General features: G+C 37.5%; 1 protein-coding gene across 2 annotated transcripts in view; it reads right to left on the reverse strand.

Annotated features, from left to right (window-relative positions):
* Positions 1-8975: 8975 nt before the first annotated feature.
* Positions 8976-19130, reverse strand: part of LOC140469547 (nuclear receptor subfamily 6 group A member 1) — a 381258-nt gene continuing 371103 nt past the window's right edge. For both annotated transcript variants that reach the window (XM_072566159.1, XM_072566158.1), the window contains exon 10: positions 8976-19105. In XM_072566159.1, coding sequence (XP_072422260.1) covers positions 19017-19105 — 89 coding nt within the window. In that variant the 3' untranslated portion in view covers positions 8976-19016. The remainder of the gene's footprint in view (positions 19106-19130) is intronic.

Consider the following 19130-nt stretch of genomic DNA (forward strand, 5'->3'; position numbering starts at 1 on the left):
AGCCATGTTTCGGTAATTGCTATGATATCCCAGTCCCATGTTCCTAACCATGCCCTGAGTTCATCTGCCTTCCCTGTTAGGCCCCTTGCATTGAAATAAATGCAGTTTAATTTATTAGTCCTACCTTGTCCCTGCCTGCCCCGTTTGACTCACTTCTGTTCTCAGCTGTACCCGTCTCAGATTGATCTCTTTCCTCACTATCTCCCTGGGTCCCACCCTCCCCCCCCCCCCCCCCCACCCCCCCCCACCACCACCACCTTATTAGTTTAAATCCTCTGAAGCAGTTCTAGCAAATTTCTCTGCCAGTATATTAGTCCCCTTCCAATTTAGGTGCAATCCGTCCTTCTTGTACAGGTCAGTTCTACCCCAGAAGAGATTCCAATGATCCAAAAATGTGAATCCTTCTCCCATACACCAGCTCCTCAGCCATGCATTCATCTGTTCTATCCTCCTATTCCTGCCCTCACTAGCTCGTAGCACTGGGAGTAATCCAGATATCACTACCCTTGAGGACCTCCTTTTTAAATTTCTGCCTAACTCTCTGTAATCTCCCTTCAGAATTTCAACCTTTTCGCTTCCAATGTTGTTGGTTCCAATGTGGACAATGACCTCCTGCTGGCCCCTCTCCCCCGTGAGAACACCCTGCACCCTCTCTGAGGCATCCTTGATCCTGGCACCAGGGAAACAACACACCATTCTGCTTTTTCTCTGCTGGCCACAGAAACGTCTGTCTGTACCTCTGACTACAGAATCCCCTAACACAATTGATCTCTTGGAAGCCAACGTACCCCTCGTTGCATTAGAGCCAGTCTCAATACCAGAAACTTGGCTGTTTGTGCTACATTCCCCTGAGAATCCATTACCCCCTACATTTTCCAAAACAGCATACCTGTTTGAAATGGGTATATCCACAAAAGACTCCTGCACTAGCTGCCTACCTCTCTTACCCTTCCTGGAGTTAACCCATCTATGTGACTGCATTTGAGACTTTCCCCCCTTCCTATAACTGCCATCCATCACATACTGTTGCTGTTGCAAATTCCTCATTGCTTCTAACTGTCTCTCCAACCGATCCACTTGATCTGATAAGATTCGCATCCAACAGCATTTATGACAGATATAATCTGCAGTAACCCTTAAACTCTCTTTAAACTCCCACATCTGACAAGAAATACATATCACTGCAAAGGCCATTTTTGCTCCTTCACAATCTACAGACTCAGAAAATAACACCGTCTTATTCCTCTACAAACACTGCCCCAAGTAAAATTAATAGCTATGGCTTATATTTTAAGTTTAATCAAGAGACTTCTCTCCAAAAACATATAATCAAAGAATCCACTATACTCACTATAGCAGCCTTTCTCTTGGACAGACTTAAAACAACAATTAACTTCTCTGATTAATTAAAACAGAGTGCTTCAGAAGACAGAATCATTACAATTGTGAGACTAGGGGCATTATTGGAACAGTAAGGAGTGATTCATGGTGGGATTTAAAATAAGGGAATTTGCAAATCCAAGAAGCTGCTTGACTAGAAACAGATGAAATGTTTATATATAGCTGATCCAGTTAAAGTTCCAGGCGATGGTGAGCCCTCAGTTTGTTGATGGTAGGGGAAGTTCAGTAATGGTGATGCTTATTGAAGGTCAAGGGGAAATTATTAGATTTTTTTCTTGTCTGAGATGGTCATTTCCTGATACTTTTGTGGTGTGAATATTACTTGCAACTTATCAACCCAAGCCTGAATATTGTATAGCTCTTACTGCATACATATGTAAATTGTTCCGTATCGAAGGCACTGTGTTGTGAATGGTGCTGAACATTGTGGAACATTCCTATTTCTGACTTAATGTTGGAGAGGTGGTTTTTGGTGAGACAGCTGAACATGCCTGGGCGAGGACACTGCCCTGAGGACGTCATGTACTGATATCCTGGCACTGTTATGAACTAACGCCAAAAACCATCAGAACACATCGGTGCAATTTACAGTCTTGAAGGAGTTGCATTTATATTCAGCCAGAAGAGCCAAGAGGACGATCCTCTTCCTGAGGTCCCTACATCACAGTACCCATCTTCGGCCAATTCGATTCACTCCACTTCATGTCAAGGAACAGCTGAAGGCACTGAAATCCAGCAAAGATTGGCAATAGTATGAAGAGTCATGGTCCAATCCTCACCTTAAAGTCAGGAACTTCCCTTGTTTAGATTCCTAAAACATCTTGGCATTGCCTGGAAGACAAAAGTTGCACAGAACAAGTATTAAAATTGCAAAACTCTGGGAAACACAACATAATGTTGCTGATTTCTTTGATGACATTAACTAATGTTAATTAAACTTTATCTTTCGACAATGTTATATCAGCAGTAATGGTTTCAGATTATCAAAATTCAAGAAACAAAATGCAGTTGGGGGAGGGAAGATGACAGATTCTGTTAGTGGAACAGTGATGATTATTTTACAAAAATGTTTTGCAAAGAAGGGAAATATAATGACAGATTGAAGGATGCAGCAAAAGAATTTGCTAAGAAAGTATATTTTGTACTGACCACCTGATCATTTGAAATTGACTCATTCTACCATACATCAGTATACAACACTGAAAAGTTAAAGTTGTTCAATACACAATGTTGACTTTTAGTCTGATGTGCTTTGCACTGATGTGCTAGGCTCCCCATTATTGAGGATGGGAATATTTATGGAGCTACCATCTCCAGTGGGTTGTCTAATTGTCCACCATGATTCATGACTAAGATATGACAAGACTGCAAAGCCTGTTGGCCTGTTGGTTGTGGAATCACTGAGCTCTATGTATTGCTTGCTTCTAATGCTATTTGGTGTACAGGTAGTCCTCCTTCGTAGTTGCACCAAATTGAGATTTTTTTCTTTACAATGCCTGGTGCTGCTCCGGGCATGCCCTTCTGCATTCTTCATTTAATAAGGTTTGGTTCCATGGATTGATGGCTTGTCAAGTGCTAGACTTAAATTCCTCTTCAGCCCAGAGCAGACATCTTTAAGTCAGAGGTGTTGGACCCCGGAGCACAGATTAAAATCTCAGACCCCACTACTACTCCTGGCCCAAACTCTCAAACTGGGCACAGCAGCCCAGCCCCTGACCTGAGTACTGTAGGTCCTGTAGAGTCCGGAGATATCTAATGTGACCCCTTCCTCAGGCTCTGGGTAAATTCAGTAGTTTTTTTGTACTTATCACATAGAAGAACATTTTTCCTACTTCTAGCTGAGTTTTGAAGGCTAGGGGCTAAATTATAAAGTAGAACATAGAACATAACAGTGCAGTACAGGCCCTTTGGCCCTCGATGTTGCACCGCCCTGTCATACTAATCTGAAGTCCATCCCACCTACACTATTCCATGTACGTCCATTTGCTTGTCCAATGATGACTTAAATGCACTTAAACTTGGCGAATCTACTACTGTTGCAGGCAAAGCATTTCATACTCTTACTACTCTCTGAGTCAAGAAACTACCTCTGACATCTGTCTTATACCAATCTCCCCTCACTTTAAAGTTATGTCCCCTCGTGTTTGCCGTTCCCATACTTGGAAAAAGGGTGGATAGGGAGAGCCTATCTAACCCTCAGATTATCTTGTATGTCTCTATTAAGTCACCTCTCAACCTCCTTCTCTCGAACGAGAACAGCCTCAAGGCCCTCAGCCTTTCCTCATAAGACATTCCCTCCATACCAGGCAACATCCCAGTAAATCTCCTCTGCACCCTTTCCAAAGCTTCCACATCCTTCTTATAATGCGGTGAACAGAAGTGCACACAATACTCCAAGTGTGGCCGCACCAGAGCTTTGTACAGCTGCAGCATAACCCCCTGGTTCCGGAACTCAATCCCTCTATTAATAAAGGCCAAAACACTGTATGCCTTCTTAACTACCCTGTCAATCTGTGTGGCAACTTTCAGGGATCTGTGTATATGGACACAGAGATCTCTCTGCTCATCTGCACTCCCAAGAATCCTACCATTAGCTCAGTACTTTGCATTCCGATTATTCCGGCCAAAGTGTATCGCCTCACACTTATCCACATTAAACTCCATTTGCCACCTCTCAGCCCAGCTCTGCAACTTATCTATGTCTCTCTGCATCCTTCGTCACTGTCCACAACTCCACTGACCTTAGTGTCGTCTGCAAATTTACTAACCCTCCCTTCTAAGCCCTCATCCAGGTCGTTTATAAAAATGACAAACAGCAGTGGACCCAATACCGACCCTTGCGGTACGCCGCTAGTAACTGGACACTAAGATGAACATGTTCCATCAACTACAACCCTCTGTTTTCTTTCAGCAAGCCAATTACTGATCCAAACTGCTATGTCTCCCACAATCCCATTCCTCCACGTTTTGTATAATAGCTTACTGTGGGGAACCTTATCGAACGCCTTGCTGATATCCATATACACCACATCAACCGGTTTACTCTCATCTACCTGTTTGGTCACTTTATCAAAAAAGTCAATAAGATTCGTTAGGTACGACCTACCCGTCACAAAACCGTGCTGACTGTCCCAGATCAGGTTATTCTTTTCTAGATGGTTATAAATCCTATCTCTTATAACCTTTTCCAAAACTTTACCAACAACTGAAGTGAGACTCACTGGTCTGTAATTACCAGGGTTGTCTCTACTACCCTTTTTGAACAAGGGAACCACATTTGCTATCCTCCAGTCCTCAGGCACTATTCCTGTAGACAGACAATGATGATTTGAAGATCAATGCCAAAGGCTTGGAAATCCTTCCCCTTGCTTCCCAGAGGATCCTAGGATAGATCCCATCCGGTCCAGGAGACTTGTCTATTTTCTCACTCTGCAGGATTTCTAATACCTCTTCCTTGTGAGCCTCAATCTCTTCTTGTCTAGATGCAAGTATCTCTGTATCTTCCTCGCCAACATTTTCATTTTCTATAGTGAACACTGTTGAAAAATATTTATTTAGTGCTTCCCCCATCTCCTCTGACTCCACACACAACTTTCCACTATTATCCTTGATTGGCCCTAATTTAACTCTCGTCATTCTTTTATTCCTGACATACCTATGGAAAGCCTTAGGGTTAACCCTGATCCTATCCACCAACAACTTCTCATGTCTCCTCCTGGCCCTTCTGAGCTCTCTTTTTAGGTCTTTCCTGACTTCCTTGTAACCCTCAAGTGCCCGGAGTTTTCACATTTTGTCCTAACATAAGCCTTCTTCTTTTTCTTGACCAGGGATTCCACTTCCTTAGTAAACCACGGCTCACGCGTTCTATATCTTCCTCCCTGCCTGACAGGTACATACTTATCTAGGACACACAGGAGCTTTTCCTTGAATAAGCTCCACATTTTTAATGTGCTCACCCCCTGCAGTTTCCTTCCCCATTCTACGCTTCCTAAATCTTTCCTAATTGCATCGTAATTTCCCTTCCTCCAGCTGTAACTCTTGCCCAGTGGAGTACACCTATCCCTTTCCACCACTAAAGTAAACCTGACAGAATTGGGATCGCTGTCTCCAACGTGCTCACCTACTTCCAAGTCTAACACCTGGCCAGGCTCATTACCCAGTACTAAATCTAATGTGGCTTCGCCCCTTGTAGGCCTGTCTACATACTGTGTCAGGAAGCCCTCCTGCACACACTGGACAAAAACTGACCCATCTATAGCACTCGCACTGTAGTGATCCCAGTCAATATTTGGACAGTTGAAGTCCCCCATGACAACTACCCTGCCTCTCTCACTCCTATCGAGAATCATCTTTGCTATCCTTTCCTCTACATCTCTGGGACTTATTCAGAGGCCTATAGAAAACTCCCAGCATGGTGACTTCTCCTTTCCTGTTTCTAACCTCAGCCCATACTACCTCAGTTAATGAGTCCCCAACCGTCCTTTCTACAACTGTAATATTGTCCCTAATCAACAATGCCACACCTCCCCCTCTTTTACCATCTTCTAGAACCTCAAATGTAAATAATTTTGGGAATACCTGAGCTAGGAACAAATTGGCAGATAACAGCAAGCTGAAGGTTGATGTGGGAGAATGGGTTACAATTTATGCAGCACTGGCATTACTACTAGGGAAAGTATGAGCTGGGGTGGGGGGGGGGGGGGGGGAGAGAAGGGAGAGAGAAGAGACGAGACAAGAAGATTTAAGTAGAAGGCAAGAAAATATGTACAAGGAAAATATGATCTGAGCACGGCAGGAATGGATAAATATGTGCAAAGCTAAGAAAGTAACAGATAAAAATATAGTAGTTACAAAGACAAAATAGCAAAACAAATGAATTGTACACACAAATAGAAATAAATATGTATGATCTGATAACCATTAGAGATATGACTGTAAAACGATGTAGACGTTAAAGGACACAATACAACAGTTAGGAAGGAAGTGAAGCCAGGAAAAAGTGCTAGCGTTATTAAATAAGAATGTCATTGGGTATAAGATGTTGCTTGTGGGAATGACGTGTCGTCTACCTAATAGTAATCACATTTAGGATGGAAGTGGTACAAGAAGAAATAATGGAGACTTGAGAGAAAGGTATGGTGAGAAAAATGGGTGGTTTTAATTTATCAATAGACTGGATGAACCAGCTTGGTAAAGGTAGCCTGAACGATGAGATTGTTATTGGAATAGTTTCACAGAGCAGTTTCTTAGAAACTGATCAGAATGCATGTTGCCAAATCTAGTGGAGTCTGTAATGAGACAAGGTTGATTTTCTCATTGTAAAAGCACCGCTAGCTAGCAAGGATCATCTGATCCCATAGGAAATTCAATTGGAGGGAGAGAAGAATGGATGCAAGGTTGGTGTTTTAAATCAAATAATGGGCAATTATGAGGACATGAAGACAGAACTGGCCAAAATGAACTGAGAAATGAGGTGATGAGATAAGTCAGAAGAGAAGCGATAGGACAGGCTTGGCCTGTGTTTATTGGAGTTTAGAAGAGTGATGTGATTTTTAAAAATATATAATTTGGGGAATATGACTTTCACTGTTAAGATCAGCATTTATTGACCATTCCTAATTGTAATTGTGAAGATGGGGATGAGATGTTTTCTTGAATTGCTATCGTCTGTATGTACACCCACAATACTGGTGGTGAGGGAGCTCCAACATTTTGATGCAGTGGCAGTGATGAACAATGATATATTTCAAAGTCAAGATGCTGAATGGCTTGAAACTTATAGCTGAAGTTGTCTTGTCTATCTGCTGATTGACTTAATCCTTTTAGATATTAGTGGATGTAGGTTTAGAAGGATGTAAGGAGCCTTCTGAAATGCATCCTGCAGATGGTACACACTACTGCAATGGCAGATCAATGACAAGAAGAATGAATGCTTGTGGATGTACAGCCAATGTTTTGTCCTGCATGTAATTCAGTTTCTCAAACGTTGTTTGAGCTGCACTCATCCAGGCAACTGGGGAAATATTTGATCACACACCGGACTTCTGCATTGTAGTTGGTGGACAGGCTTTGCAGGGGTGGGGGGGGCAGGAAGTGTGTTTTGCTGCAGGATTCCCAGTTTCTGATCTGCTGTTGTAGCCATAGTGTATATATGGCTAGTTTAGTTCAACCTCTGGTCAACAGTAACCCCAACATGGCGAAAATGAGGACTATAGATGCTGGAAATCAGAGTCAAGGTTAGAGTGGTGCTGGAAAAGCACAGCAGGTGCTGAGGAAGGGCTTTTGCCTGAAATGTCGGTAACCCCACCATGTTGATTACATATATAATTGAAGCATATAATCTCAAGAGGATTTGACAGGGTGAATGTTGACGTTCCCCTTGTAAAAGAGTCTAGACCTTGGGACATAGTTTAAAAATAACAGGTTTTTCAAGTAAGGCAGAGGATGTGAACTTTTTTTAAAAAAAATCAGGACAGTTGTGTCTGGATCAGTCTTCTACAGTGAGTATTAGAGATCAGGGTCACGAAATATTTTTAAGGCACATGTTAATTTTCGATTTAACAAGGGAATCAATCAAGAGTTTTCATGATTAGGAAGGAATGTGAAGTTATGGCCATAATTATATTTAGCAGGTTCAGTTGGTTGAATGGCATACTCAATTCATAGGACTGCTTCAACTATTACTAAAGGTACACCATATGAAGACACAACATCTAAATGGATTGTTTACTGCACATGCATTATCTTTCACAAATGGAAGGATTAAGGCCAAAGTAAATGACTACAGGATCTAGCATCCCATTGCCATCGGATGGAAGGAGATGTCCTTCATCAGGAAACCTGAGACTGTGCCTGTCTTGGCCCATATTTCTACATTTCCTTCCCTTAAAGTGAGATGATTCAAGGTAAAATGAAGGAGTGAATTATGAACAGTCACAATACTCATTACCAATCATAATTTATTTAATTTTGACTTCTAATGAAAAGTTATTGACCTGAAATTCAACTGTTTCTAACCACAGATGCTGTGTGACCTGCTGAGTGGTTTCCTTCTGCATATTTGGCAACATTTGAAACCAATTTATTTCAAATACCATTAAATGCTGATGAAGTAATCAATTAATCCAATCAAATTATCCTATTTTCATGTACAGATAATAAAACTATCCATAAAACTTCCAATCAAGATTTGGTTATCCTTTTGTGGATCTGTTTCAAATTGTTTGATAGTGTTCCTGTGAAATACTTTAGTGTCGTATAAAGATTACACCTGTTTTAATCATGTCTTCTCATTTCTTATCTTCCAGTGCATCTATACTGAGCGTATTTAAAGTGTATTTTTAACCACTGTTTGGACATGGTATGACACATCTTCATTGGAAGGTGATCTTGAACTACACCTTCTGGCTCAAACTCAGGGACATTACCATTGTGCCATAAGATCCTATGCAAGGTGAAATGTAATGTTCGTATTGTGGTCAGAACAGTGCTTCAATTACTGGCAAGATAATATGCAATTCGCAAATCATAAACACTAACACAATCCACAAAATGGATTACCTTGATAAGTTGATTCACATTTATTTTTCAAATTTCTAACATTCTAAACATGCTTTAACACTTATTGGTCACATATTTCTCAAAAGGTAGTCAAGTTATAGAGTGGAGCAAACAAAAATCTGTAAAGAAGCCATAATGACATTTCACAATTTCCAATACATGGGAAAAAATGTTGTACACCTTTTTAAAAAACAACAAAAGACCTGAAGTTTGATTCTGTTGCCCTGTACTCGATGTAAATAAGCAGAGATCCTTTTATAGCTGAAAGAGAAATGTTCGCTATCAAAAGGTTAAACTGAAGTGACATCATGTCTCCCTGATATATTCAAGGGATCTTGGGAAAAGCTAGAATTTTTAAAAACTGTGTAAGCTGACCATATTTTGTGGTACAGAACAACCTCGACTATCCAAACAAGACAGGTGGGGAGTATTATGTTTGGATAACGGATAAAGTTTTTACGGGAACCTCGAAATCTTGTTCAGATAACCTAGGTTGTTGTATAATTAATTTTTTTTGAAGATACAATCAGCTTCAGTTTACATGTTTAACTATTTCTGACAAAGAAAAGGTAGCTCATTGGTTATATTGTTGCAAGTGGGAACCAGCAGTACTTGATGCAATTTATATCAAGGAACAATGCATCCAGATTGTTTAAAATAAATTGTAATTTTAAGACATATAGTATTTCAAGCTCACTGAGCAGCAAATCATCAGCAACATTTTTAACCACAGCTTAAAATGTTTTTCCTGCCTTCATTGATCCTATATTCCACAATGCACTGGGGAATGACAAGTTTGCTTGCACCTCAACAACTCAAGTGACTGTAAAAAGTGATGTAATTTTGTGAAACAAATCAAACTATAATGGGAAATGGCTATTCGTGTGTCCGTTTGTTACAAAACAAGAGAACCAAAGTAATAATCAAAATGTGCTGATGCTAGTTTTATACTTGTGTGTGGATTCAGGGGCATATTTTGAAATTACAGAATTTCCTGCTGCTAAGTCATATTTTCTTCATTGAAAAAATGGAAAACTACTGTATATTCTCAAAATACATGTCATATTAATTAAACTACAGGATGGAAGTTTAGGGATGAGCGACAATCAATGTGATTTATTTATACTGGGCATTTAAAAAATGATCCTTTTAATTTCAAGTAGATAATTAATAGTGAACTAGTATACATGCTGCAATGTTTGTTTAATGAACAAAGTATTCAATTTTTGTTTGAAGTAGATATCTACCAAATTATAAAAGTGTGCTTTACCAAAGTGGTGAAATCTAATTCAATATGTGGTTTTAAAAATGGATTGGATGACTTCTTGCTAGGGTTAAAGGACCAAGGCACTAATTTATTAACTTCAAAGGCATTATGGTCAAATAATTTCCTCCTGGGCTGTCAGATTCTTTGAACGCTAGCATGAATAACTCATTTAAGAGTTTCTGGAAGAAATATACAAACTACTAGATCTTTCTGCTTTTTTTTTGCTAAGGTTGCACACAGACTGGTGATGGAGTCTATGAAACACCTTAACCCTCGTAACAAAAGAGTGGTCAAATTGTTGAAGTTGTAAGCTGGAAGATGCAACTTCTTTTCAGATGGGAAGACACTGCAGAACTCATGATATAATATATAAAAAAACTTTACAATTTCTAAAATATAGTAATTGCACATGAGTTCATATCAATGCATGTGAAAATGCTTTTCTAAATAGTTTTAGTCTGTACACTTTATGTTCTTTGTAAAATAAGTATGTCCAGTGACTTAAGCTGAATTAGATGAGCATTGTTCAACAAAGCACCAGTACCATCAGCCTGTTTGAATGTGATACCAACACAACTGTGTTTAAGAGTCAAGATACTAGTTAAAGGTGAAACACGGTAAATCAGTGAGCAGTTGTGCAGAAAGGTTAGGATTGTGAAGAGTTACAATTGGCGAGCTGGTTCAGGGCAGCGATGCTTCATTTGGTACTGCCCCCAAGTTGCTGCATATGTTGCAGACCATAAAGGGCCATAATGAGCATCTTTAAAAAGTGCCAAATTTATTATTGTTCATCATTCACTTATGTGCTGATAATTTCACATTCCTATATATGTAACGCTTACATTTCAAACTGAAAATTACTCACTTTTGAGGGTGCAACTGCAGAATGCTGCATGATTTACTTAAATTATTACAGCTAAATTAGCACATTTATTTTCATTAATAACTGTTGATTCAATTTAAATGAGGTAGCAATATTCCGAGAGCCAAACAAGAAAATGTGATCTACAGATTTAACTGGCAAATATGATCTGTGGCTTCAAAAGTCAAAAATAGTTAACTTCACACAAACTGAAAGGTATAATAGCTTTCACCTCCACCGATAATGCTTAGAGTAGGGAGCGATGGAATGTGTGTAAATAAGGTAAATGGTATTGATTTTTCAATTATAATGGTGACAAATTCAGCTCATTTAAATTACCATTTAATCACTGACCCTTAAGATGCCTACCAGGGAATCCCCCCCCACCCTTGGAAAATTAAGCTGCAACATCAGATTTCTAAACAACTGAGCTCTGGCAGTGGATTCTCCCTGTGATGACGAAGTTGTGTTCATTGATGTTTTTGGAAATAGCCAAGAACAATATAATAATTCTACTGTAGGTGAGTGTTCCTCAGAAAGCCCTTATTATGTAAATAATCTTTTTACACACACCAACAGTCAACTAATCCAAAAGAATGGAAGTGTTTGTCACAGCCCTAACTTTGTAAATTAATACATTTAACCCTGCTCTTTTCATTTATTTAAAAGTAGTATCTTATAAGCCAAGATCATCTTATAGTCCAGCAATAAATGAAGGTGTACTAAGCATACAATAGCACCAACAATAGCTCCTTTTCTCAGTCAGTGTTAAGACAGCATTTACATAGTAAACTGAGTTAGTGTGCTTCAGCCAACACACAATTAAGTTTCACCAGAATTATGAGTTTAAAACATAATCAGTAGCTATGCAGAATTGTTAAGAAAATGCTGATACATTCAAACAGCAGAGTGCTTAATTAAGATGTCCAAATTTATGTAAACAGCAAAAAATATTTCCACATTATCCCTTTATGACTTTAAACAACAGGATGTCACGAGGTAGTTTTTCCAAACTGTCATTTGTGTAAATTATGCATCAACTATTACAAGACACATTCCACAATTCAACAAAAACACAATTCACAATAAGCAATATGAAACTGATACTCAGATAATCTGGTACCTTGTGCCATTGACTGGCGCTTTCCAGAGACATTGTGCTTTTCTCATGGACATATTTGGGATATCAGAACATTCTTCTACGTAAGTGTTAAAATTATTTATAAACAATGAAACATCAGGACACTTGTGTAGCATTCTATCACAATCCATTTGTTCAGTTTGTAGTTACATGTTATGTATTATGTTTTGGGTGCCAAAAATGTTTTGCTAAGTAGCACAATAATTTTCAATTCTTTTCATGCTAAACCATATTGATTTTGTAATATTTACATTTTGTTCATATTCTTTGTTAGCTCGTATTATCAAGTTTTTTAAAAGATAGAAGTCAAAATACAATGTATGATTAGATTGATATTAAGCATGTAAAAAGTACTGTGCACATTATCAAGAACTCTAGTACCAGTGAACTGTTTTAAACAAATATTGTAATAAACTGAAATTCTTTCATTTTGCAAGACTAACGCTGGAGCTTTATTCATAGAACAGAACATGGAGACAGATCTCTGGTACGGATCCAGCTGATAAGGCTATTGCTACTCCTGACTCATGGTCTTTTGCTCAGTATTTTTGACAGTATTAGTATATGTGCATGAGGTTTATAAGATTTCGCAAAATTTATGTTTCAAATACACTGGATTTACAATTACAGATTGAATAGCACTGAGAATACTTCATTAGCAGTTCAAGAAAGCTTACTGCTACTTTCTCAAGGGCAACTAGGGATGGATGATAAATGCTGGCTTGTATAGCATGTACATATGCCAAGAATGAATGAAAAATAGAGCTTCTGCAGCAATGGTCCCTTAAAAAAAATACAAAGTTAACTCTTGCATCATATTAAATAGTCATTAGAAAGATTTGCCATGTCTCAGAGTGATAAACCATCAGCTTAATTAGCTTTTGTGCAAAAGTAAAGTGTGCCTGGGCATTCACATTACTAAGAATATTTAAAATAATTTTTTGGTATCAATGAAAGAGGAAGCTAAATTTAAATTAATCTGAAACTTGATTTCAGTTTATAATGATTTGATGTTGAAGAAATATTTTGACAAAAATTAAGGACAACATGGAAATGGCAAATCTTTGGTGTAATAACAAAAGATCTTCTGGAGTGGTGGAGTAAATGACTATTTATTCTGAAGCAAAAGTCTGAAAAATTGTCATAAATGTGCTTTTACAATTAGCAGTCAAGGTTGAATGTTATTTATAAGATTTGTACTGCCAAGAATGATAAGAAATAACATTCAGGCTCAAACTAAATGAATATTGCTGATTTTTTAAAAAAATAACTTGCATTTGACTTCTTAGCCCTAAATTTGTCCACAAAAAAAAACTTTCAGCATAAAGTTAGTTTTTCCAGTGGGTCACAAATTTAAATATAGATCCCTGAGCTATAAACTGCATTGCGTGCAAGGCAGTGTTGACCCTTGGAAAAACCCAGACTTTATGTTGCCATATAATGTAGTTGTCATTTAGGATCAAACATCTTCTAGAAACACTACTTGTTTCTTTAGTTTCACTATACACCATCTTTCCCCCCTTCCTGCTCTAGGATACATAGCAGGACTGATTGCCGCTTATCATCCTGAGAAAGAGATACATTTTCACAAACATCTAACTTGAAAATTTAACGCAATTAAAAAAGTAAATAATTAATTTGTGGTTTACTTTCACCCACATTCACAAAAAAACTTGTAAAAGATAATTAAAACAAAGGTAGAAATGAAATTCAAGTTTAAAGAGGGATTCTGCTTTGAAGGTCTGGATTAATGCTATATTTGAAGCAAGTTGATTAATATATGGAACTAACTGTCATGCCTCTCTATATACATTCCAAAACACATGCACAGTAATGCAAAATTTTAGTTCCGTACACTTGATATTTGTAATGCATTTCAGTTTCTTCATTTTCGCTTGTTAACTTATTGTTTTCTGTGTTTCACATTTACCAAGTAGAGTTTTGAGAATGGTCACAACTAATTGTTATGTTTCTTAGTAAAACAGTTACGTGTTTGTATTAATGATAAATTAATGCACAAATCTCTTTCATCAATGGCTTTCATGGCACAAATTTATCAGGGAAGGTGGAACAATTTGTCAAAAAAACAGTTCTATGACCATCAGCGATTGCATTCTGCGATTTACCAGAATGTGTGATGTAGAAATGATAAACAGATATTGCAGGTTTTCAGTCTTCTGCTTCAGATGTGGTACCCACTACAACATGTTCCACAATTATCAATTTTAAAGTGTTAAAATTAACCATAAAGTCAAATGCTTAGTTCTCAGTGATACTCATTCATAACATTCTGGTTGAAAAGCAAAAGCTAAAAAATTCTATGATTTGTCTGTATATATTATTTATTCCTCAAAATGAAACAGATTCTCCAAATTAAGTAGGTCATAGATTTTTTTGTTTTTAGTGCCAATGCTGCACTTTACATTGGTTGGCAGTAAAGGGGCTCCATATCATTTAAATATTTGTTGACTGCTCCAAATTTATTGTTCATGAATTAGATCACCATGCTTTCTAGACTGGGCTCACAATTTTATCTGTATTAACACAGCAGCCTGCTAATTTGGCTCTACACTTATGATTAAAGGCTATGAATCAATACAGAGAAAATCCCATACAAATGTTTCCTTTGCAGCTAAGAATTAAAGTCTAACAAAATTGACGTGCCATTCGAGTCAGGGTACAAAGCCAGCACTCTGCTGAGAAGTACCAGAAAACAACTATCCACTATTTTACTTGGCAAATGTTTCCCACATTATCATATTTCCAATTTCCCAGCAATGTTCATCTTGCATTTTTTAATGTGTGTAAATAAGCAAAAATGTGAACACTTTTTAAAATCTATGTAATTTAGACCATCGATTCCCTGAAAAAAATCCAGCCTTCAATTATTCCCCTCAATTGCAATGTTAAAGAAAAAGATACTTAGTGGTTCAAAATTTCTACTTCTAAAACTAGTTCATCTACTTTCATCATAATACCTGAGTAATTTTCGTATGCAAACAACACATTCACTTTACCCTGTTTTAAAACAAGTCTTAAAAGACTTGGTGGCGAATAAGATGAAGACACCTGCATATAAGAATTCAGGTATGCTTATTTTGAGCACATTATGCCAAAAAGAATTATAGCCATTCTTAAAATAATTGTTAGATTTTTGATTTAGTCGTCATCTCCATATCAACGCATGAACATTTTAGACAATTCTTTTGCAAACTGATTACACAGGCAGGAACTTATGCAAAACAAGTCAATACTTTTAAACAATCTTAAATATTCTCCATTGGAAACTAGTCCAGAAATTTGAAACAAAGAACCATTAATCAACCAATGAATCTTTTGCCTTAAAATGAGCATATCTGGAGTCTGACTGCAGGAATGATTGAATTAATGAGATCAGAAAGGACAGGGAGCTAAAAGAAGACCTCACATAAAAAGGTTTTCGTGCTTATGATATAGTTAATGAAAACAAATATAAAAACAATTTAGTGGTACAAAAGGCACCTACAAATCTTCCCTGTGAACATTGTGGTAAGACGTGTCATCTAGAACTGATTTCACATAGAACTCTATGTAGTAGGTCAAGGTTGGGGGCATGGCAGGGGCTGGTGTTGGTTTCAGCAAACAAGTTCTGTAGCTATTTTAAACAGTTCACTGCACACTAAAAATCCAAAACTTAACCAACACTTAAAATCCTCATCCACTGCATGTATATAAAATGCACTAAGCAATTTTCTGTTTAATTTGATTAACACATTAATTTTGAAATCACACATTTGTCTGCTATCTCCCAAAATGTCATTATTTTGGTGAATGGGCAGCAAAATTTCAGGAAGTACTTAGTTACTTTGTCAGATAACAGGGAACAATCATGTAACTTCAGAGGGAATCCTTCAAAAGAGATAGATAGAGAATGGAGTAACTGCAAAAAATGTGCCATCTCAGAGTGTAGCTATTGCCTATGTACTAATAAAATTAGATGAGCTACATGTAAGAGAATTAATAGGTAATGGGTTAGCATCTTTCCACTCTGGAGGCTTCCTGCCTCTATTCCTAATGAAGGGCTTTTGCCCGAAACGTCGATTTTCCTGCTTCTCGGATGCTGCCTGACCTGCTGTGCTTTTCCAGCACCACTCTGATCTAAACCATAGGTGTAGCATGCTGTAGCATTGATGTATCATATTTTCCAGAGTCTAAACTACCCTGAAAAGTGTGTGAGGATAAGAATGGCGAATTGGTGATCTCAAATGTGTGTTACTGAAATGATTTAAATATGTAGCTTACTGAGATGATATTGAATCAAGCCACTGAATTGCAGCTGATTTACCAATGTCGACTGACTTCAGTGTGTTTTTGACTTGTACAAATAGTTATACTCTGTTTACTTACAGGCAAAACCCAACTATCCACATTTTGTGGTCAGCAAAGCAAAGGCACTAGCCTCTAACTGTGAAGAAAGGCACCCACAAAGATCAGCTACCTTCCTGTCATAGTTTTCTCTTTGCCAAATGGTAGCTTAAATCTGGGGAATAGCTTGGTGTTCTGCAGCAGTGATGACATCAAGCGGGTAAGCAGCTAATTTAAGTATTCACACACAGAAAAACAGGAAGTTAAACCAGTTAATATTCAAAATTTTTAATTTAAAGTTTTCAGGTAGTGAAATAAATATTTGATTGTTTTAGCTTCTAGCTTAATCCAAAGATAAACAAGCTTTTAAAGAATTTTGTTTTAAGAGATATGGAAATTTACCAGAGAAATTTGATATTGTATGAATATAAAATTAGCTTTCCAGGGTCAGTGTGTGAGTTAAATATTATTTAAAGATGGTCTAATTAAAAAAAATTATGCCTCATTCAACAAGGTGCTACTCTTTAAAGGGGTTTTTGAAACTGCAAAACTAATGGTGAGATTGTGAAGGTTCTCATCAATTTAACTGATTGGTATTAAATTCAGATGGAGAGGACCTCAACACCATACTCTTGGAGAAGCATGGAATCACCGTCAGCAACTTTTGGATTTCCACGTACTTCTGCACATATGCATATTTTAGAACTTGCTGCCAGTAATAATGGAGTAATAATAGCAAACATTTTTGCTGACATTACTGCTACAAGATCCAAGCCAGTCTGCAGCATTATATTTCAAAACGGGTTAAAAATCACTGGACAGTTTCAGTTTCCTTATATCTAAAACGATTTAGCAGAAGCTACATAAATCATAAGGACATCTTTGTGACAAAATGTTTAGCAACCTTTTTTAGTTTTATGAAATGAGGTGAGACAGCATGCATCACTTTGAGCACATTGACAACCAAATGATGCAATGCAATGCAATTAACAGCACCATTGTGTTTCCAAATGAAAACATTTGCCACAGTTTTTCCTGAAGACAGTGTCATTTCAACTAGATCCAGGATATTCCACAGTTGGTGTTATTTAATTAGAAAACCATTATGAGTGCAGTCTACTTGATCAATCATAGAATTTTTATATTTAAAACCCAATTTTACTTTCTGTTAGCAGAGGTAGGTTATTTAAAGACAGCAGCACTCACAAAAGAGTGGTGTTGACGGGGAAGATAAATAGGTGCATGCACCTTGGAAAGCAATGCTGCCTTGTAGTTCAACATTCTAAAATTCGAAATAAAGCATCAAGTTAAATCACTTCCTTTTAAATGATGCATGTGAGAATAAAATTTTAAAACTCCCATTTAAGTCCTTAAGCTGTTATTCTTAGTCAAGGATTTACATACACTATACTACTGGTTGACATTTTAAAAATGCAATGTACAGTGAATGGGAAATATATTTATCATTTTGAATTTTCAATATCTTTGGCTCTTATTTTAGAAATATACAGCTAAACATCCTGTTGTTGCTGTAGTAATGACCTGCATGGAGAAACTCAAAAACTTAATGACATCATTAATATTCTAGTATTATCATCAGGACATTTTGGTTTACAATAAAGAATATCCAAGATGGCATTGCTTCTTTAAATCATCTACATCATTTCCAAATGTATTGTTAGTTTTAAAAAAGGCTATATAAAGAAAATCAATTACATTTTCCAATTAGAAGTCAACTGTGACAGTCTCATCAGTAGGAATATGTGTTTGAAAGTAGCACGGTTAGAGCACCTGGATGCGTTTTATTGCACCATCCACATTTAAATCCTTCTGTAGGATCCCCACTGAGTTTGTGTAAAAAAAAACGACATCCACATAAAAAATATAGAAAGTGTTAAAAATAAAAGCTCTTGCAAAGACTGGAAATGAAGAAGCAACTAAAATTTGCAATCGATATGCTTACAATTAGTACCGATTTGTTGCAACAAGGCAGCAGCTTGCCAGAATGGACCACTTTAGTGACAGCCTTAAGGCATTTGAAAATGAAAAGAGAGACACCTAACTAATGTCATCTCATTATTGAGGTAGTCTTAATAAAACATTTTGCTCAGCCCCTCACCCAAAAATATAAAAAAAATTCAACTAGAACTAAAATGGCAATACTGTAACATTAACACCCTACACACCGTAAACTGCAAGGAAAATGCATTAACTGCATTGTACAGAAGCATGTGCACTGTGTTGAAGATCATACATTCAACTCTGTCGTGAAATAAATAGATAAAGTAAAATATAGCTGCTGTCAGAATCACAGGGTTTCACTCTCCACCTGAGGATTTTCCCTGCTCTCCGAATCTTGGCCAACTTTTCCCCTCCAAATTCCTCTCCACCTGAGGCACCAAAGTAAGGCATGGCAAATTCAAAAGCCACTCGTCGATGGCTCATTCTTTACTTGCACTGGCTTTACATGAGTGCAGGACTGCTTTGAAAAGCAAAGGCAGTTGTTCCAAAGGAATATTGACCAGTTTACCTGCAATAAAACAAATGATTCAGTA

Source organism: Chiloscyllium punctatum, chromosome 49 (assembly GCF_047496795.1).
Source record: "Chiloscyllium punctatum isolate Juve2018m chromosome 49, sChiPun1.3, whole genome shotgun sequence".
NCBI lineage: Eukaryota > Metazoa > Chordata > Chondrichthyes > Orectolobiformes > Hemiscylliidae > Chiloscyllium > Chiloscyllium punctatum.